Source organism: Polistes canadensis, unplaced genomic scaffold (assembly GCF_001313835.1).
Source record: "Polistes canadensis isolate GaletaPanama2010 unplaced genomic scaffold, ASM131383v1 scaffold_37, whole genome shotgun sequence".
In the NCBI taxonomy this organism is placed as follows: domain Eukaryota; kingdom Metazoa; phylum Arthropoda; class Insecta; order Hymenoptera; family Vespidae; genus Polistes; species Polistes canadensis.
Window position 1 is genome coordinate 918,802 of NW_014569584.1, and position 14,733 is coordinate 933,534.

The window sequence follows — 14,733 nt, forward strand, 5'->3', positions numbered from 1 at the left end:
AATTAATTAATTTATTATAATTTTTTTTCCCCAAGTATTTTTAGTATTTTTATTATCCATGTATATATAGCTATATGTATATATATGTATGTGTATATGTATATATAATATATCCTTTATAGTCGATTTTTATCATTAATATACAAATACTGGAAGACGTTTTGGCGCCCGAACGGGGGCCGTTTAAAAGATTATTTTTTATCTAATATGTTCAAGTGCCATCGTTGCTTGAAGCAACAATTAGGCTCTCCCAATAGATGGACCGTTAAACTTTCATCGGTCCGCTATACACGTTTTCAATTATATACATATACATATATTATTTGTCATCTATATATGTACGTATGCATATATAATATACGAACTTGTGTTCGTGAATATCGAGAACGGTCCCTCTGTGAGGTCTCGCGTGTATTTTTGCGTGAGTATCTTTTTTTTTTTCTTTTAATCAATATGTGTACCGGAAGTTCGAGATAGTTTTACAACGAATTTATGGAGAAAATTTTCGTTCAACAACTTCGATTCTTTTTTTTCTTTTCTTTTTTTTGTTTTCCTTCTTTTAACATTTATTATTTCGCCCTGACTCCGAATCTCGTCGCACGTTAACGCAAATCTTTTTTCTTTTTCCTTTATATTACTTGGACTTTTCCTCTAGGCGCTTTCGCACGAATAAAACTTCGACCATATATCGATATTCGACGCGAAAGATAAATTTGCTCATTCGTCGAATCGGTTTGCAACCAACTCTTGGATTGACAATTTATACGCAAGAGTGAGCTTTAAAATCGCATAACGAGTGCACTTTTCATTCTTTTTTTTCGATATTTTTAAAAAATCTTTTTTCTATCCTCTTTTATCGTTATAAACCGACTCGACGTTCAATCTCATTCCTGGAAAAAGATCAAAGGATGTATATATTACTGCGAAGTAAATACGTGTACTCGTAACTGTCGTAATAATGACTTTTATATAGGGACGGAACCAGAGATGACCATGAAATAAATCGTCTTACAATTAGCGATTGACCCGTTAGTAAAAAAGAACAATTAGTATGTTTATAATTAGTGGGAGATTGTTTGCTTTGAATAGAAGAATAGAGAAAAGAAATAAAGGAAAAAGGAAAGAAAAGAGAAAGGGTGATTTAAGTTGGAAGCCTTGATCGATCGGCAATATAAAGCAACGGTTCGCGATATATGAAATATTACATCCGATATCTTCTAATCTAGAAATGAGAAGAAATATTAGTGGGGAGAAAAGAAATAGTCGAATTAGAAAACGTGCAAAAGCTCGAATACTTGGATCGCAAGCGAGACGACAGAGAGATTCGTTATTATCGGTGCGACGACGGATTCGTTAGGAGAGAAAGAGAGAGCCAGAGACGAAAAAGGATTTTCTTTCTGTTTTCTTTTGCGGAGGAAAAAGGCAGAGTAGACCGCTCCTATAATGACTCAAGCATTTTGTTGCTTCATTTGTTATTCTCTTAAGTGAATTTGTTGAATTGCGTATATTTGAATAAGCGGGTGCGTGCCTTAATTGGAGAGTCACGCCAACCTGACGACCAAGATGGTCGTTAATAAGAAGACGATTTGCGTCGATCGAGCGAATTGCGTCGATGCGCCGCCGCAAATCTTTATTTCCATCTCTTCCGGATGATAATTTATACACTTGGGCGGCCTTCTCCGGTAAAGCCGTTCCCTTCTCGCCGTGCACGCTCCTGGTTCCGTCATTGCTTCGATGGGCTCGATGCTCAGTTGTTTGTTGCCGCATGGGCACAACGTGTCCACTACGAGGAGGATCAAATTCGTGTGACGTATCTTTTGCACGCTGAAAGGCCTGCCAAAGATAAAACACAATGTTAAACGATCGAAAGTAGAAAACTTACTTTACTTTCTTACCTTTCGCAACCCGTAACATGACAATTCGTTAGTTTCCCTTTGAGCGGGTTGCTCTGGCCGCTTGTATTGAGTCTCTCAGGCTGCAGAATATAAAGATCCGTCTTCTTTTCGCAAGATCTCAATTTGCGCGCTGGAAAGTGGGCGGAAGTGGCACGAGTAGTAGGCGGGGAAACGGGTATCGCGGGTGCGATCGGTATTTCCGAAAAATCTTCTTTCCCTGGAACCGATTCCGCGGTCGATTCCGCGGGTGCTATCGATTCGAGATTATGGAGTTCGCCTAATTCATCGGCATCGTCGATATTCGAATCTATTTCGAGCTCGGTGTCGGATAATATCAGATCGTCTGAAAACAAGGAGATGAATTCCAAAGAATTTCATTTTTCCAATGTTTTCATTGTTCAATTTACCATCGTTTTGCATGGAATGAGCAGCGTCTTTGGCAAAAGCCACTACCGTACGCCAAATGTCTTGGACGTTGAAGCTCAAAAAGAGATTCCAAATGAAATTTCCAATAAGTGCGGTGCCTTTCAAGATGGACGCCGATGTAGTTCTCGGTGCCGAAGAACGATGACTCTCTTGAGGACTACAAGTCCCTTGATAATCGATCACGGTTACTTTTCTGTGCAATAATATTAAGAGTTAACGTTACGAGTTGAAATATTTTCATATAATATAGAATATTTTGATGATTAACCTGTAGATCCTATCCTGTACCAAGGAATCCATTATGGTACCATCTATCTCGCCAAAAAATTTGCCAGTATGTTCGTGTCTTTCGCTTATAACGACAAATCCACTATTGTCGAGAATATAACAATCGAGTTCCTCCGATCCGCAGTTCTTTTTACAGCCAGTCGTTCCAGCTGTACACTGGAATAATTACCAAATGAAAATTCTCATTGTTGTCAGCGAAACAAAACTACGAAATGTCAAAGTTGATAGATTACCGTTGACGTTATGTTAACGAAATGGGATGCCAAAGAGGAATGTTGAAATTGCAATCCGACGACTGCAGCCGGTGCTTTATGTCCTTTGCCGATGAAGATAGCATGCGTTGCGGTGACCAGAGGATTCGGTTTTTCAGCTAACGAAAGAATAATAATTATATTTATAGGATGGACGCGTTTGTGTGAACAAATAAAAGTATTTACACCAACCAGCATCGAATGGAACGCTGAAAACGAAACTTTCCGGTTCAATGGAGTGTTGATCGACGGCACGTTTGTACCAAGAAGACTCCATTGCTCTCGAGTATTGATCGGGAAACCAACTGAAAACGGAATACTCGACTGACGTAATCCTCGATCGATCTGACGCTAATTAAATCGTGAGATCATTTACGTACGGCTCCTCTGCTTTGTCATAGCCCTGTTGATGTTCGTGCCAACGAAAAAGTCCGCTCCTAGTTGCGACAAAACTTCTGATAACCCCAAATCTACCCCTGCCTTTGCTGCAAAAACAAACGGATTATATTAGTCAAGAAATTTTCATATTATTTTATTAACGTATCCCCCTTTTTTTTTTCTTTTATCTTTCTTTTCAACAATAATAAGCATATTTTCTCAAAATGATTTAGCGACTTGGAGAGAATGTGACAAGACAACGGCTAAATTGATCTATCTAACGGTGACAGTAGTCACCCTCCCCCTTCTCACAATTCTTATTACGAATTGCTTTCACCACATTCAAATGTAGACGATCTCTCTCCTTTGGTACAATATACTCGTACCAAGGATTAATTTTTCTTCGATTACTCGGATCGTCATTTCGATAAGAAAGCCGAGAGATTCGAATGCTTCGGATGCAAATATATAGGGCGTATAAAAAGTATTCTTAATCAATTGTACCATACTCCCTTAGCTGAAAATATGTTAGAAGGTTAGAATTAGTAGAAACTTTTCTGCACCCCATATATCGCAACGGTTAGATCCAAGTCAAAAGTTTTAGTCGAAATAATTAATGTCGATCACGCGATCGAACGGTATATATTATATATATATATATATATATATATATATATATAAGGTACAACAGCAGGTTATATTAGACGACACCGGGTAAGAACTTATTACGTTGCAGCGTAGACGTGTACGCGTTTAGACAAATAATTGTGCATAATGGATTTTTGCAAATTACCTGTGCAGTAGAGCCATCAGTATGGCAATAGGGCTAGCGGTGGAGACACACAATAATAAAATATAATCAAAATATATGCAATGAATTATAATGTCTTGTAAAATGAAAGAGAGCAAACGTTGGCGCACGGTGCATATCATTTCTAACTACGAAAGAAATACGTGGAAACAGCCTATACGATTCCAGCTGAATGATTATTATTTTCCCATGAATTTTCGTTTATTTTTATTTTCTTGTATCTCCACGTATTTCCTTCAGCCAAGGGTACCTTCCGCCATCCTCTTTGCAAATAATGCAAGACAACCTGTCACGGGCAGAATTAAGAGTGTGCGCGCAAGTATCATTTATTTGATAATAAAGTGTTTTGCAATAAAGTGAACTTGACGCGCTCGTGACGATGCGTGAATACACAAGTGAATACATAATCGCGTGCTTTTTGTGCATTTTGCGCGTGTGTGGTGGATTCGCGTGCTTTTTTCTAGAATCACATTGTCCTCGCTTACTTGGACCGATTTACTTACTTCGTATTCTCTTCTTTGTGCATCGAATTTCCTCTTTTATCAAACCCATCCGTTACCATAGCGTCCAAAATTAACGATTGAAGTAATCCCTTGTCACCTGAAATCATCCAAAATATGAAGAACGGCTAAATTATTATTGAAATCGAAGGTAATGGAAATTGGCTTTTATCCTTACAGTAATAAGAGTCCTTGTCCGGCTTGCTCGCCTGCTTATGGTGCGAGCTTGGACTCCTTGGTCTCAAGGACATCCACTTCCACGCGGGTTTTTTCGTGCGCGATAAAAAGTGCAAAACGCGATCCTCCGGGGAAATGAATGACTTGTCCGATGCCGAATTATATTCGCAGTACACCCAATCTGGATGTACTTTCCAATGACTACCTTTGAAGTATTCGGTCACTGATGGAAAAGAGAAACAACCACGACAAACGAAACATCTTTAGAAATCAAGTTTAATTGCAATGAAGAATTCGCATAAAATACAATACGTATGTATAAACATTTACCATTGACTTTCGCGTGTCTGATCTCTTGTTCGGCAAGGAGTTCGATCATGCCATACCCTTCGGGTAAAGCCAAACCTAATGAAAACGGGGTACCCTCGATCGGCTTGTAAAAATAATTGTGTCGTCTGATCGTCACTCTTTTCTGAAATTTTTATATTGTCTTGTTTTTTCTTTTCTTTTCATTTGATTCGTTTATTAATTCATAAGCAAATGAATTTACCATGTCATCATAATGAATTTTCACGCTGAAGCCGATCTCCCCTTCTTTCTGATCTATCATATCGTGCCTCAACTGTAATTAATAATCAAATATAGAGATATCGTATAAATAAATTTCTATTTACGGATACTTACGTCTAAAAGAAGTGAATTGTTCAAAGGGTGCGAGGGTCCGTCGTATTCGGCTAGCTCGACTTCCGATAAATCTACGCTTATATACGTAGGCTTCAGTGTCTCTTCGTACTATGTTAAGAAAAAACACGATTTCGAATGAATTACAAAATAGGAAATTTCTATTAAACCGATTAAAGCCGTCTTCTATACTCACATCTGTATTTTCTGGCTGCATAACGATTAAGAGTTGGTTGCATTTAATTTACTTTTATTTCCTTAAATATAATTAATATACTCGTCGGGGTAATATCTTTGTTCGTGGGATTTACTCACCAATGGACGCAGGTCCGGATGATATAAGACACGACCGTTATTGTCAACGATAAAGGAGTATCCATTGACTCCCAACTGTGTGAGGGAAAATAACATTCATTAGATGTTTATCGTTGAAATAAATCAAATGAATAGAAAATAAATACCTGATATGGCGGTACCAGTTTTTGAATTTCTTCTACGGGAACGTCGGTACCAACGACGCCCAATAAATTAGCTCTTTTTAACTAAAATCAATTGAATCGAATGATAGATTGAAAAAAAGAAACAAATAATAAATAGTAAAACGTACCGTATGATTTCGACGATCCAAAATCGGAGCAGTGACGGATGTCATCAATTGTCCGCGATTTTCTCGACCGTATCTTCTACTCTAAAAATATCCAAAATCAAAATAAATATATTATTAGATGATTTAATAAGAATTTTCTTTTCTTCCGATTAAGATTATTATTACTTTTCCGCCAATGTAAGCTGGACTCCAGTGTATAGGATGATCGTGCTGATAAAGAACCATAGGCCGTGCAAGTACTTTTACATATTCGAAAACTTTACTTTTAATCTCTTCCGGCTTAGTAATTCTCGCGTAATATCCTGTCAATTATAACGACATCCTTATGAAAAAGTTACTAATTGTAAGGGATTAGATAAATAATGAAAATGTTGATCGATACCTTTGTTGGTACAAGCCATGTCAAAGAGTTCCGGACTCTTGTCACCGCCAATAAGGTAAGCAAATAATCTGACTGGCATGTGCGGCCAGTTATACCTTCTGATCACTTCCGTAGGTGGAGCTTCGTTGTCGGTCGTTATCAAGATGATCGCTTGATTACATTGACTGCCCTGACCGGTTCTGTTGTACTTGTGAAGGATTTCAAAGGCCGTACTCAAGGCCGCCGATATGTTCTTAGTCGTTTCCTCGTGTTTCAATGTATTCATAGCCAAGTTGAGTTCGTGTATGTTTTCCGGCGAAGCTTGGACCAGACTATCCTTGAAGCACTGAACGATTTCCTCAGCCGTCTCCCCGTATCGATAAACGTTCACGTAATCGTCAGGACCTAACGTATCCAATATCGCTTTGGTCGTGGCGCTTATCAATCTTTGATTCCTTTCGCTGTCGTATCCCATAGTGTCTATTAAAATCGCCAAATCTTTCGGACTGTTGGCAGCACCGACGAACCAATTGGAAGTCCTGAAGTCGTACACGTGACGAAATACAGGATTCGAAAGTACTACGGGTGGTGCCTTGTTCGAACCAAATACTCCTTCCACCGGGGGCCACGTTATAGCTAAACGAATATCAACTTTAGATAGTTCAATCATTTGAATAATATGTCAGAAGATTTGTCTTATTTACCAGGAAAACGTCTCAAAAATCCCGACGTTGCACCATAGTACTGCCACGATAACGAAGGATCGCTTTCGTAATTATTGATGAAAAGAGGATCCAAGTATTCGCTCCATAGAATGCCTGCAGCTACGTCGCTTTCTATAATGACATTTCGAAGGACGTTAAAAGGATTCTAAAGCGAGGGATATTTTGTCGAGAAAGTTAAAGTAACTTTGAAAGAACGAACGGAAAGTAGGTAGGTACTACTACCTCTTCTTTTTTCTCTATCTCACTTTAGAGACCCAGAGAAATACACTTTATTTACTTGGATTAAGTGGATTTCGATTTATTTTATAAATAAAATGATTATTTACCTGTTTCATCTATTTCACCCGGTACGAGAACGGACGATAGAGTAACGTTTACTGCCAGCCAATCGAAATGATGATGCGTATTTAGATATATTTCTCGAGAATCGGAAGACTTTTTGCCATCAGTCGTGAAAAGATTATAACGATAGGAAGAATATTTCGGCAAAATGTTAGCATCCCTTGGCGGCGAGACTGCAGCCTGTTCCGCATTTTCCATTAGTCTCTGCGAAATTGTCATCAATTTATCAAACATTTCGATTTATTTCCACTCTTAATACAAATTAGTCGACTCTAAACGTATTCTAAACGTATTATTATAAACGTACTATTATAAATTGAAATCGTTCGGAAATGTAAATCGATTAGAGGTGTATACAACAGAGATCATTTGCACGTCGTAATTGTAGAATTAATTAAAAAGAGATCAACGGAATAGGATAATGGCCGAACTTAATTATTCGCATACTCCTATCTCTAATCGTTCGTAAGGATAAGTGTATATAGCACATACATATATATATATATATATATATATATATACTTTGTTCCTCATCTTAAGATAACGACAGAGATAGGAGATAGCGTATCGTTGTCAGCGGCGACGCAATACAAGTGCAAATGCAAGTGCAAATGCAAATGCAAATGCAAATGTATATGGGCGGAAGGGTTGCAAGTGGTGGTGGGGGACGCGATGCGCCGTGCCGGGTTTAGATTCGTCAAGCCAGTCAGGTATTTTCCTTCAACGTGACAGGATTCTTATTGACGGCAATTACTTCATCCGTCCCAGTTTGCCGATTCTTCTCGGATAACGAAGAACATTGAAACAAACCGAGTCGATCGGATTGCAAATAAATATACTAACAAGCTTATATACGTATACCCTTTCTATAGATACTCTAATGTATTACATCAATAGGATGCTTTTAATAGTAGCGAGTAATACGAGTGTACGCGGTCACTGACACAAATATCTAATTCCTTATTCCGTTATTCCTAACTCACCATAACAGCGTTCATTTTGAAGTCCATCATATTTTTAACTTCAGCAGCCATTTCTCTGACCAATACCAAGCCGTCCCTTTTATTGAGTTTCGGCTCGACCTTGTAATAATTCTGTAAATCGACAAAAATGTTCAATTTACGATACATATATGGTCAAAGAAAACGATAAACGTGGACGATGCGATATTTGTATAATAATTGTCTTGCTTATATGTAAAAACGGTTATTAATCGGCGCGTCGTTAATGGATGAAAATAAACGTCGGCGATCGTCGGTATTATTATTCTCGTCGTTTTAATCGACACGCAAAGTGGCAATTGGCCTTGACGTTGATAGCGCATTTAACGGTACACACATTATCGAGACCAAAATGGAAATAACGTATCGAATTGTTCGACACGCGGAACAACTATCAAAGAGATAGGGAGAGCAATTTTTATTCTTACAATTTCTCTTTCGAATTTGTGATAATTATTTGGAAGAAGAAAAGAAAGCTATTCTTTCGTTTGCGTTCGTATAACCAAATCGCTAATTGTATGTTATCGGAAGGTAAACGAGGGTCGAGAGGAAATGGAGAAGAGAGAAGTAACGAGGGAGAATTGAGCGGCTGAAGAGCCCAGGAAGGGGGTGTTACGTAGAAAAAGAAACGAAAAGGAGGATAATGGACAGGATGGATCGAGCGTAAAAAAGCGAGCGAGCCTTCTTATCTGTGGAAAAGTAGAGACGGCAAAAAAAGAGAGAGAGAGAGAGAGAGAGAACAAAAAAGCAGCCTTTTTATTTTCTCTTGATACTCGTGCGAAATAAAACACGAGCGGTGCGGTGCGACGAGTTACTTTTAATGATCTTTGTTTTCTCTTTCTCTCTCCGAAATATATATTTATTTATTAATAATTGTAGTCAAAATGAAACAGACGATATAGACCAAATTGTCCCAAGTGCGTCGAACCCCCGAGGGTTAGAATTGCATTTACGACAAACTTCATTTAAATCATACGACTTATCATTTAAGTATTTTTAATCTCGCGCAAAATCAACTTTACAGGGGTGGATGTCGCGTTAAAAGTGTTTATTCTTGGTTAGACAAAGTTAGTCGAACGAAGAAAAGTATTTTTATCGTTGAGTTTAATCTCGGAAGTATGAAGAGTAATGCCTCTCGTATCGATCCCTTCTCATTTAGTCTCCCTTTTCGCTCAATATCGCCACGTAATCGTCCTATTATTTCACGAATAACCAATACGTATATATATAGGATTTCTAAAAACGAACACAACCCGCGGAATTTACCTTGAAAATAACTTTATAAATCATTCGCAAGCAATTTCTACTGATATGACGAAGACGTATTTATATCTCTCGTTCGTTCTATTTGAATTTGTTCGCGCGTACGAGACGTTTAATGTCTCTTTTATATATATTACATTATCAGTCGGTGTAACTACGTCGAATTAAAAATATTATCCCTTTCTCTCTCTCACTCTGAATTGCGAGAGCAACAGGTAAATTTAAAAGGCTCACCCCATTCGAGTGTTCCTCCTTATATGCTTTCGATATATTCTAACATATTGTACGCGTATTTACTCATCTACGTATGTGTACGTATCTGTGCGAATAATTGATCTATTCTACATATTCAGAATTCAAGTAAGAAAAATATATAATTAGAAGAAAAAAAAAGACGATAGCAAATAAATGATTAACTAAGATCTATGCTAATGTAAGTGTTGAAACTAATTTTTCAAAGTTGTATAATAAAAAACGAGGGTATGTTAGCTACAAAGATATATTCGCCGAAGAATAAGAAAATGGCGAATCCGATGACACTCGATAGATGTTCGATTTCGTTCATGTAGGAATAGTAATAGTAGGTGGAAGAAACATTGGTAAAAGAAACGTTGGTGGAAGAAACGTTGGTGGAAGAAACGTTGGTGGTTGGCGGAGATGCGATGGCGGCAGTCCCAGGAAAGGACGAACAGGGTGAGAGAAGGGAGGAACGCCAGCACGATTCGACGCTCGTACTTTTCGCGCGTTGTCGTATCAGCGACAGGGGATTCGAAGTTCGCGTATTATCGATCAGCGTGTCGCGTCCGTTTACTCGCTGCGACTATACGACCACCTCGCCCCCTCCCTCTACACACACACACAGACAAAGAGAACAATTGGAGTCGCCTACATCCTACATATACGTACGTAAGTTCTACATTCTACGTTGAACCACGTTGAACCACGTTCAAGCCACGTTCGAGCTCGTACAACTTCGAACTCGAGAGCCACCTGCAAAAGGGCCCCTTTTAAACGAACCTTTTCATACCGACGCTCTCAAACTCTTGGCGGTCTTTATTTTACCACCATCACCCACCCCTGCTTTCGTTTTCTCCCTCGCTTTCTACTTCTCTCATTCATTTATCTCGACTTTGGAAAACTATTATATATGGCTCGTTTATATTCCAGAAAAACGTTTTCAATTTCCCTTTTTAAAATGCCACTCTGATCATCCGACTATTGAAATTTGCATATTTAAATCGATAATAATTAATTGGGGTTGAAAAAGAAATGTCTCGATTCAAGGATTTCTTTGGAAGCTTGTAGAAATAAATGAAAGGATAAAAAAAAACGAAAAGAAATATAGGTGCAATAATACATCGGAGCATATGCAGGCCGCAGGAACAGCGGAGGTTGTTTAATAACGTAATTAATGATGCACGCGGCTGCAATCACGATGAGAAACACACAGTCCATTAAGGTCCCTCGAGTAAAACGGGTTGCAGGCGTTAGGGTTGCTTTTTTCTTCTCTTTTCTTTTCTTTTCTTTTCCTCTTTTTTTCCATGGTATATCGAACAGACGTGGGAGAACTTACGATGTAAAATGCAAGAGGAAGAAGAACAAAAGTGTGGAAAAAGGGATAAAATTGGAAGTTTAGGAAACGCAAACTGCAGCAAGAGTCGGAACAAGAGGTTCGATGCCAGACCCTACTATTATTCCAGTTCTCTTCGTCTCGTTACCGCTCGTTATTCAACGTTTACGTCCTACTTTCTTGCATTTTCTGTTCTACGAAAGTCGTTGCGAAAGAAACATCGTCCACGTAAAATACACATCGGTTCAATTATATTTCGTCGAGAAAAAATATCGTCTTACCCTCTGTATTTCGCCCATTTTGGTCACTTGCTTACCAAATTCCCATAAATCCACTCCAAACTTCAACGCCCAGTTTTTGACTCTGCAAATATAAGAAAAAAATTGTCTTCTATAATAACTGTAACGTATGTGTCTTGCAATAAGTATGAGATATAGGATCGTTTAGATTTTTAATGAAATATACAATATCGTTTGTAGCAATCGTTTTCGACGAAATAACGCAAGTATTTCTTATAGAGGAATTTCATATCAACGAGTTACCCGAAACATTATCTCAGCTAAAATAACACCTAACATTTGAGGAAACACATCGTAGAGAAAAGAGAATGGCCCAGATTGAAAATGAACGTATTTCGTGGATTGTGAATCTACGAGAAAACGGGATGACCTGGAAAGGAAGAACGTTATGTCAGCATTATTTGGCCTCGTCTTTGCTACTCTCTCGTAGTATGGAAAAATAAGAAAATGAAGAAAAACTGTAAGCTATCGTAAATCGAACCCTGACCAAGAGACATAGATAGAGCTGCTACGAGACGTCGATGGTTCAAGCGCGATGATGCAGATCGAGGTCATAGTTGCATCGAGCAACTCGTCCTCACTTGGCGCGATCAGATAAACCGGAAGACGCACGAGGGATCCGGACAAATTGGAGAAATCGACGTATCTTGATTTTTACAATGGACTCGTCCTTGAGACCGGTTCTCGATGGAAAGTGCAAAAGGGCGAACGGGGGGGCCGGAAGGGGCCGAGAGGGGCGGGAAGGGGCAGAAGAGCGTCCGGCGTGTCGCAAATACGCGTCGCAAGTACTACGATGACCGACGACCGACAACCGACGATTGACGACCGACAACCGACGATCGACGACCGACGACCCGTACGCCCACACGAGGACCCTACTACGCGTCCTACGCAGGCCAAAACTTCCTTTCTTTTTTTCTACGCTCGCTTAAATACGCGAACATTCCATTTCAAACGAAAACATCAGAGTAAAAGTTTAAATGATGTGCATACTTACTCGTTATGGGGTATATCCTCCTCCTGCTGAAAACTCGACTCGATGCACAACAGAAACAATATCCCCGAACGCACGATCCTGTCGATACGCAGAAACATTATTCCGCCGATTTTGGACAGACCCGGCTGTGTTCTCGATTGATTCTCTACTGCCTTCTCCTCTTCCTCTTCTTCCTCCTCCTCCTCCTCCTCTCGCTCCTCCTCCTCTCGCTCCTCCTCCTCCTCCTCCTCCTCCTCTTCCTTCTCTCGCTCTATCTATTAATCTCTACCTTACTCACGTTGTTCTCGTTCGTTCGTTCGATATACGAACCGATGGAATAAGTATCTACTGATTAAAAGGATAAGACACGTTGTTCCCAGTAGTAGGAAGAAAATTTCACGCTACAAGGACTCGTAGCAGGGGCACGGAGTTACGATCGATCGACGCGCACGAAAGAACAACCATCACCGTACGTAAAACGTTAGCATATAGCAGCGCGAGGTAAATTAAATGAGTTGAGAGCATTATCGGTGCGTTCGACCTTTTCAAAGCGAACCAATAATGTATATTTCTTTTTATCTCAAAGACGCGTATTATTGTTCGTGCGCAACAAATTTCTAAGAACAACGTATCGATGCATTATCTATCAGGAGTACGTATGCGTAGAAACATTTGAAGATTCTCGAGACGAAAATCTTTAGGTTCACCTCCAACGCGCACTACCCCTTCTCGAACGCTCACCAACGTCTACCGAGATCTTCCTGTTCGTGGTAGGGTTGCACTTTAGAACCATTTCAAGCCGAACTCGAATAGCACCGATTTAATTGGTGCTTACTTTCAATCGCGATTTTTCCAGGTATCCGCGTAATCATCAGTCGCATCACCGTACCCGCTTCTTCTTCCCTTTCTATTCGCAAGGATTACGTTCGCAAGGATGTCATCGAGACGCGCGTCCCCTTCCTTCGAGTGTTCTAACAATTTTCTTTCGTAAGCTCGAAAGGTGGACAAAAAAATAGAAAAGCACGTCCAGCCCCTGGTACTAGGGGAATAATAAAATAGGGTATCTGGGTTTCGGCGTCCACCCCGTCGAAGCGGCAGCGGCAGCAGCAGCCGCGTACGTGTAACGCGTTACGCGTACGGAATCTATATTCCGCTCTCCGGAGGAGTAAGAGTAAAAGACTGGAAGACGTAGGATGGCCGAGAGGAACGGAACGGAACGGAATGGAACGGAACGGAAGGAAATGGAACGGCACGGAACGGAAAGCGCCACGAGCTCGTGTGCGTCGCGAAAGAGGAAGCGACTTGGCTCGTTCTCCTCCTCCTCCTCCACCTCCTCCTCCCTTTTGTACGGAGCGTGCGCGAGTACGAGCTGCGAAAGGGGTGACAAAGGGGTGAGAAAAGGCATCGTAGACGGGAGGAGACGACGAGCCTTTTCATCGGTCCTTTTCATCGGTCCTCTTCACGGGACAACGACGAAAGAACCGACCAGAGCGCGAGAGAGACAACTTTGACAGAGATTTATATTGCTTCAAAGCATTTATACGATGCTCATCGAACTTTTACGTGTAAAGAAAATGCAAGAAGAGGACGAAACAAAGATAAGGGAAGAGTTGATCCGATGAAAAATAGGAATGATAGTAGTAGTAGTAGTAGTAGTAGTAGTAGTAGTAGTAGTAGTAGTAGTAGTAGTAGTAGTAGTAGTAGTAGTAGTAGTAGTAGTAGTAGTAGTAGTAAGAGCGGCGGGGGAGTAGTAGTAGCTTCGAACAAATAGAAAAGTTAGTGGGAGGGATGATGACCTCGAGAGGAACGGGAACACGCGGGCACCGCACACGCCGAGCTGTAGGACTTTTGGTAAAGTCGACGGAAGAGGGTGCGCGTAGGATGAGAGAGAAAGGGTCTAGGGGAATCGAGCTTCCGGCTTCGTGGCACGTTACGCGGGCGTAACGCGGCGCAAGCTCGGCATCATTGATTTAACGCGCGTTTCGTGTCTTCTTCTACGCGAAGGAAGACGTTCGTAGGACGCAAGAGATGACATCGTCTTACGCCTCCTTCCGCCACGTTGCTCAATGCTTCTCTCTCTCTCTCTCTCTCGCTAAAGAGAGAGAAGGTGATGGAAGGCAAGAGAAAGAGAGAGAGAGAGGGAGAGAGAGAGAGAGAGAGAGAGAGACCGTGCTCCCGGGAC

At 40.3% G+C, this 14,733-nt stretch overlaps 1 protein-coding gene and 1 long non-coding RNA gene across 3 annotated transcripts; one reads left to right on the top strand and one right to left on the bottom strand.

The window, feature by feature from the left end:
* Positions 1-430: 430 nt before the first annotated feature.
* On the bottom strand, positions 431-12,766 carry LOC106784594 (voltage-dependent calcium channel subunit alpha-2/delta-3). 2 transcript variants are annotated; one of them, XM_014744324.1, is made up of 24 exons: positions 12,573-12,766; positions 11,558-11,639; positions 8,426-8,536; positions 7,427-7,646; positions 7,080-7,211; positions 6,397-7,011; positions 6,180-6,316; positions 6,015-6,095; positions 5,869-5,949; positions 5,723-5,797; positions 5,604-5,618; positions 5,411-5,518; positions 5,277-5,348; positions 5,057-5,198; positions 4,728-4,949; positions 4,553-4,649; positions 4,032-4,064; positions 3,241-3,345; positions 3,053-3,165; positions 2,843-2,979; positions 2,590-2,765; positions 2,303-2,514; positions 1,896-2,238; positions 431-1,833 (listed from the first exon to the last, which is right to left on the bottom strand). In XM_014744324.1, the coding sequence occupies exons 1-24, from the start codon at positions 12,668-12,670 to the stop codon at positions 1,542-1,544; spliced, it is 3,699 nt and encodes a 1,232-aa protein (XP_014599810.1). In that variant the 5' UTR covers positions 12,671-12,766; the 3' UTR covers positions 431-1,541. The 2 variants fall into 2 exon arrangements, with proteins under 2 accessions (XP_014599810.1, XP_014599811.1); XM_014744325.1 differs by lacking the exon at positions 4,032-4,064.
* A 466-nt stretch (positions 12,767-13,232) lies between these two features.
* On the top strand, positions 13,233-14,154 carry LOC106784595. The gene is made up of 2 exons (XR_001381436.1): positions 13,233-13,321; positions 13,408-14,154. It is a non-coding gene; the product is annotated as an uncharacterized LOC106784595 (long non-coding RNA).
* The last annotated feature ends 579 nt before the right edge of the window (positions 14,155-14,733 follow it).

Coding starts and splice junctions, on each gene's coding strand:
- LOC106784594 (XM_014744324.1), bottom strand. CDS start 12,670: ATGTTTCTGCGTATCGACAGGATCGTGCGTTCGGGGATATTGTTTCTG. Junction 4,650..4,727: donor GGACAAGGACTCTTATTACT/GTAAGGATAAAA, acceptor GGATGATTTCAG/GTGACAAGGGATTACTTCAA. Junction 3,346..4,031: donor CTGATGGCTCTACTGCACAG/GTAATTTGCAAA, acceptor TTGTTTTTGCAG/CAAAGGCAGGGGTAGATTTG.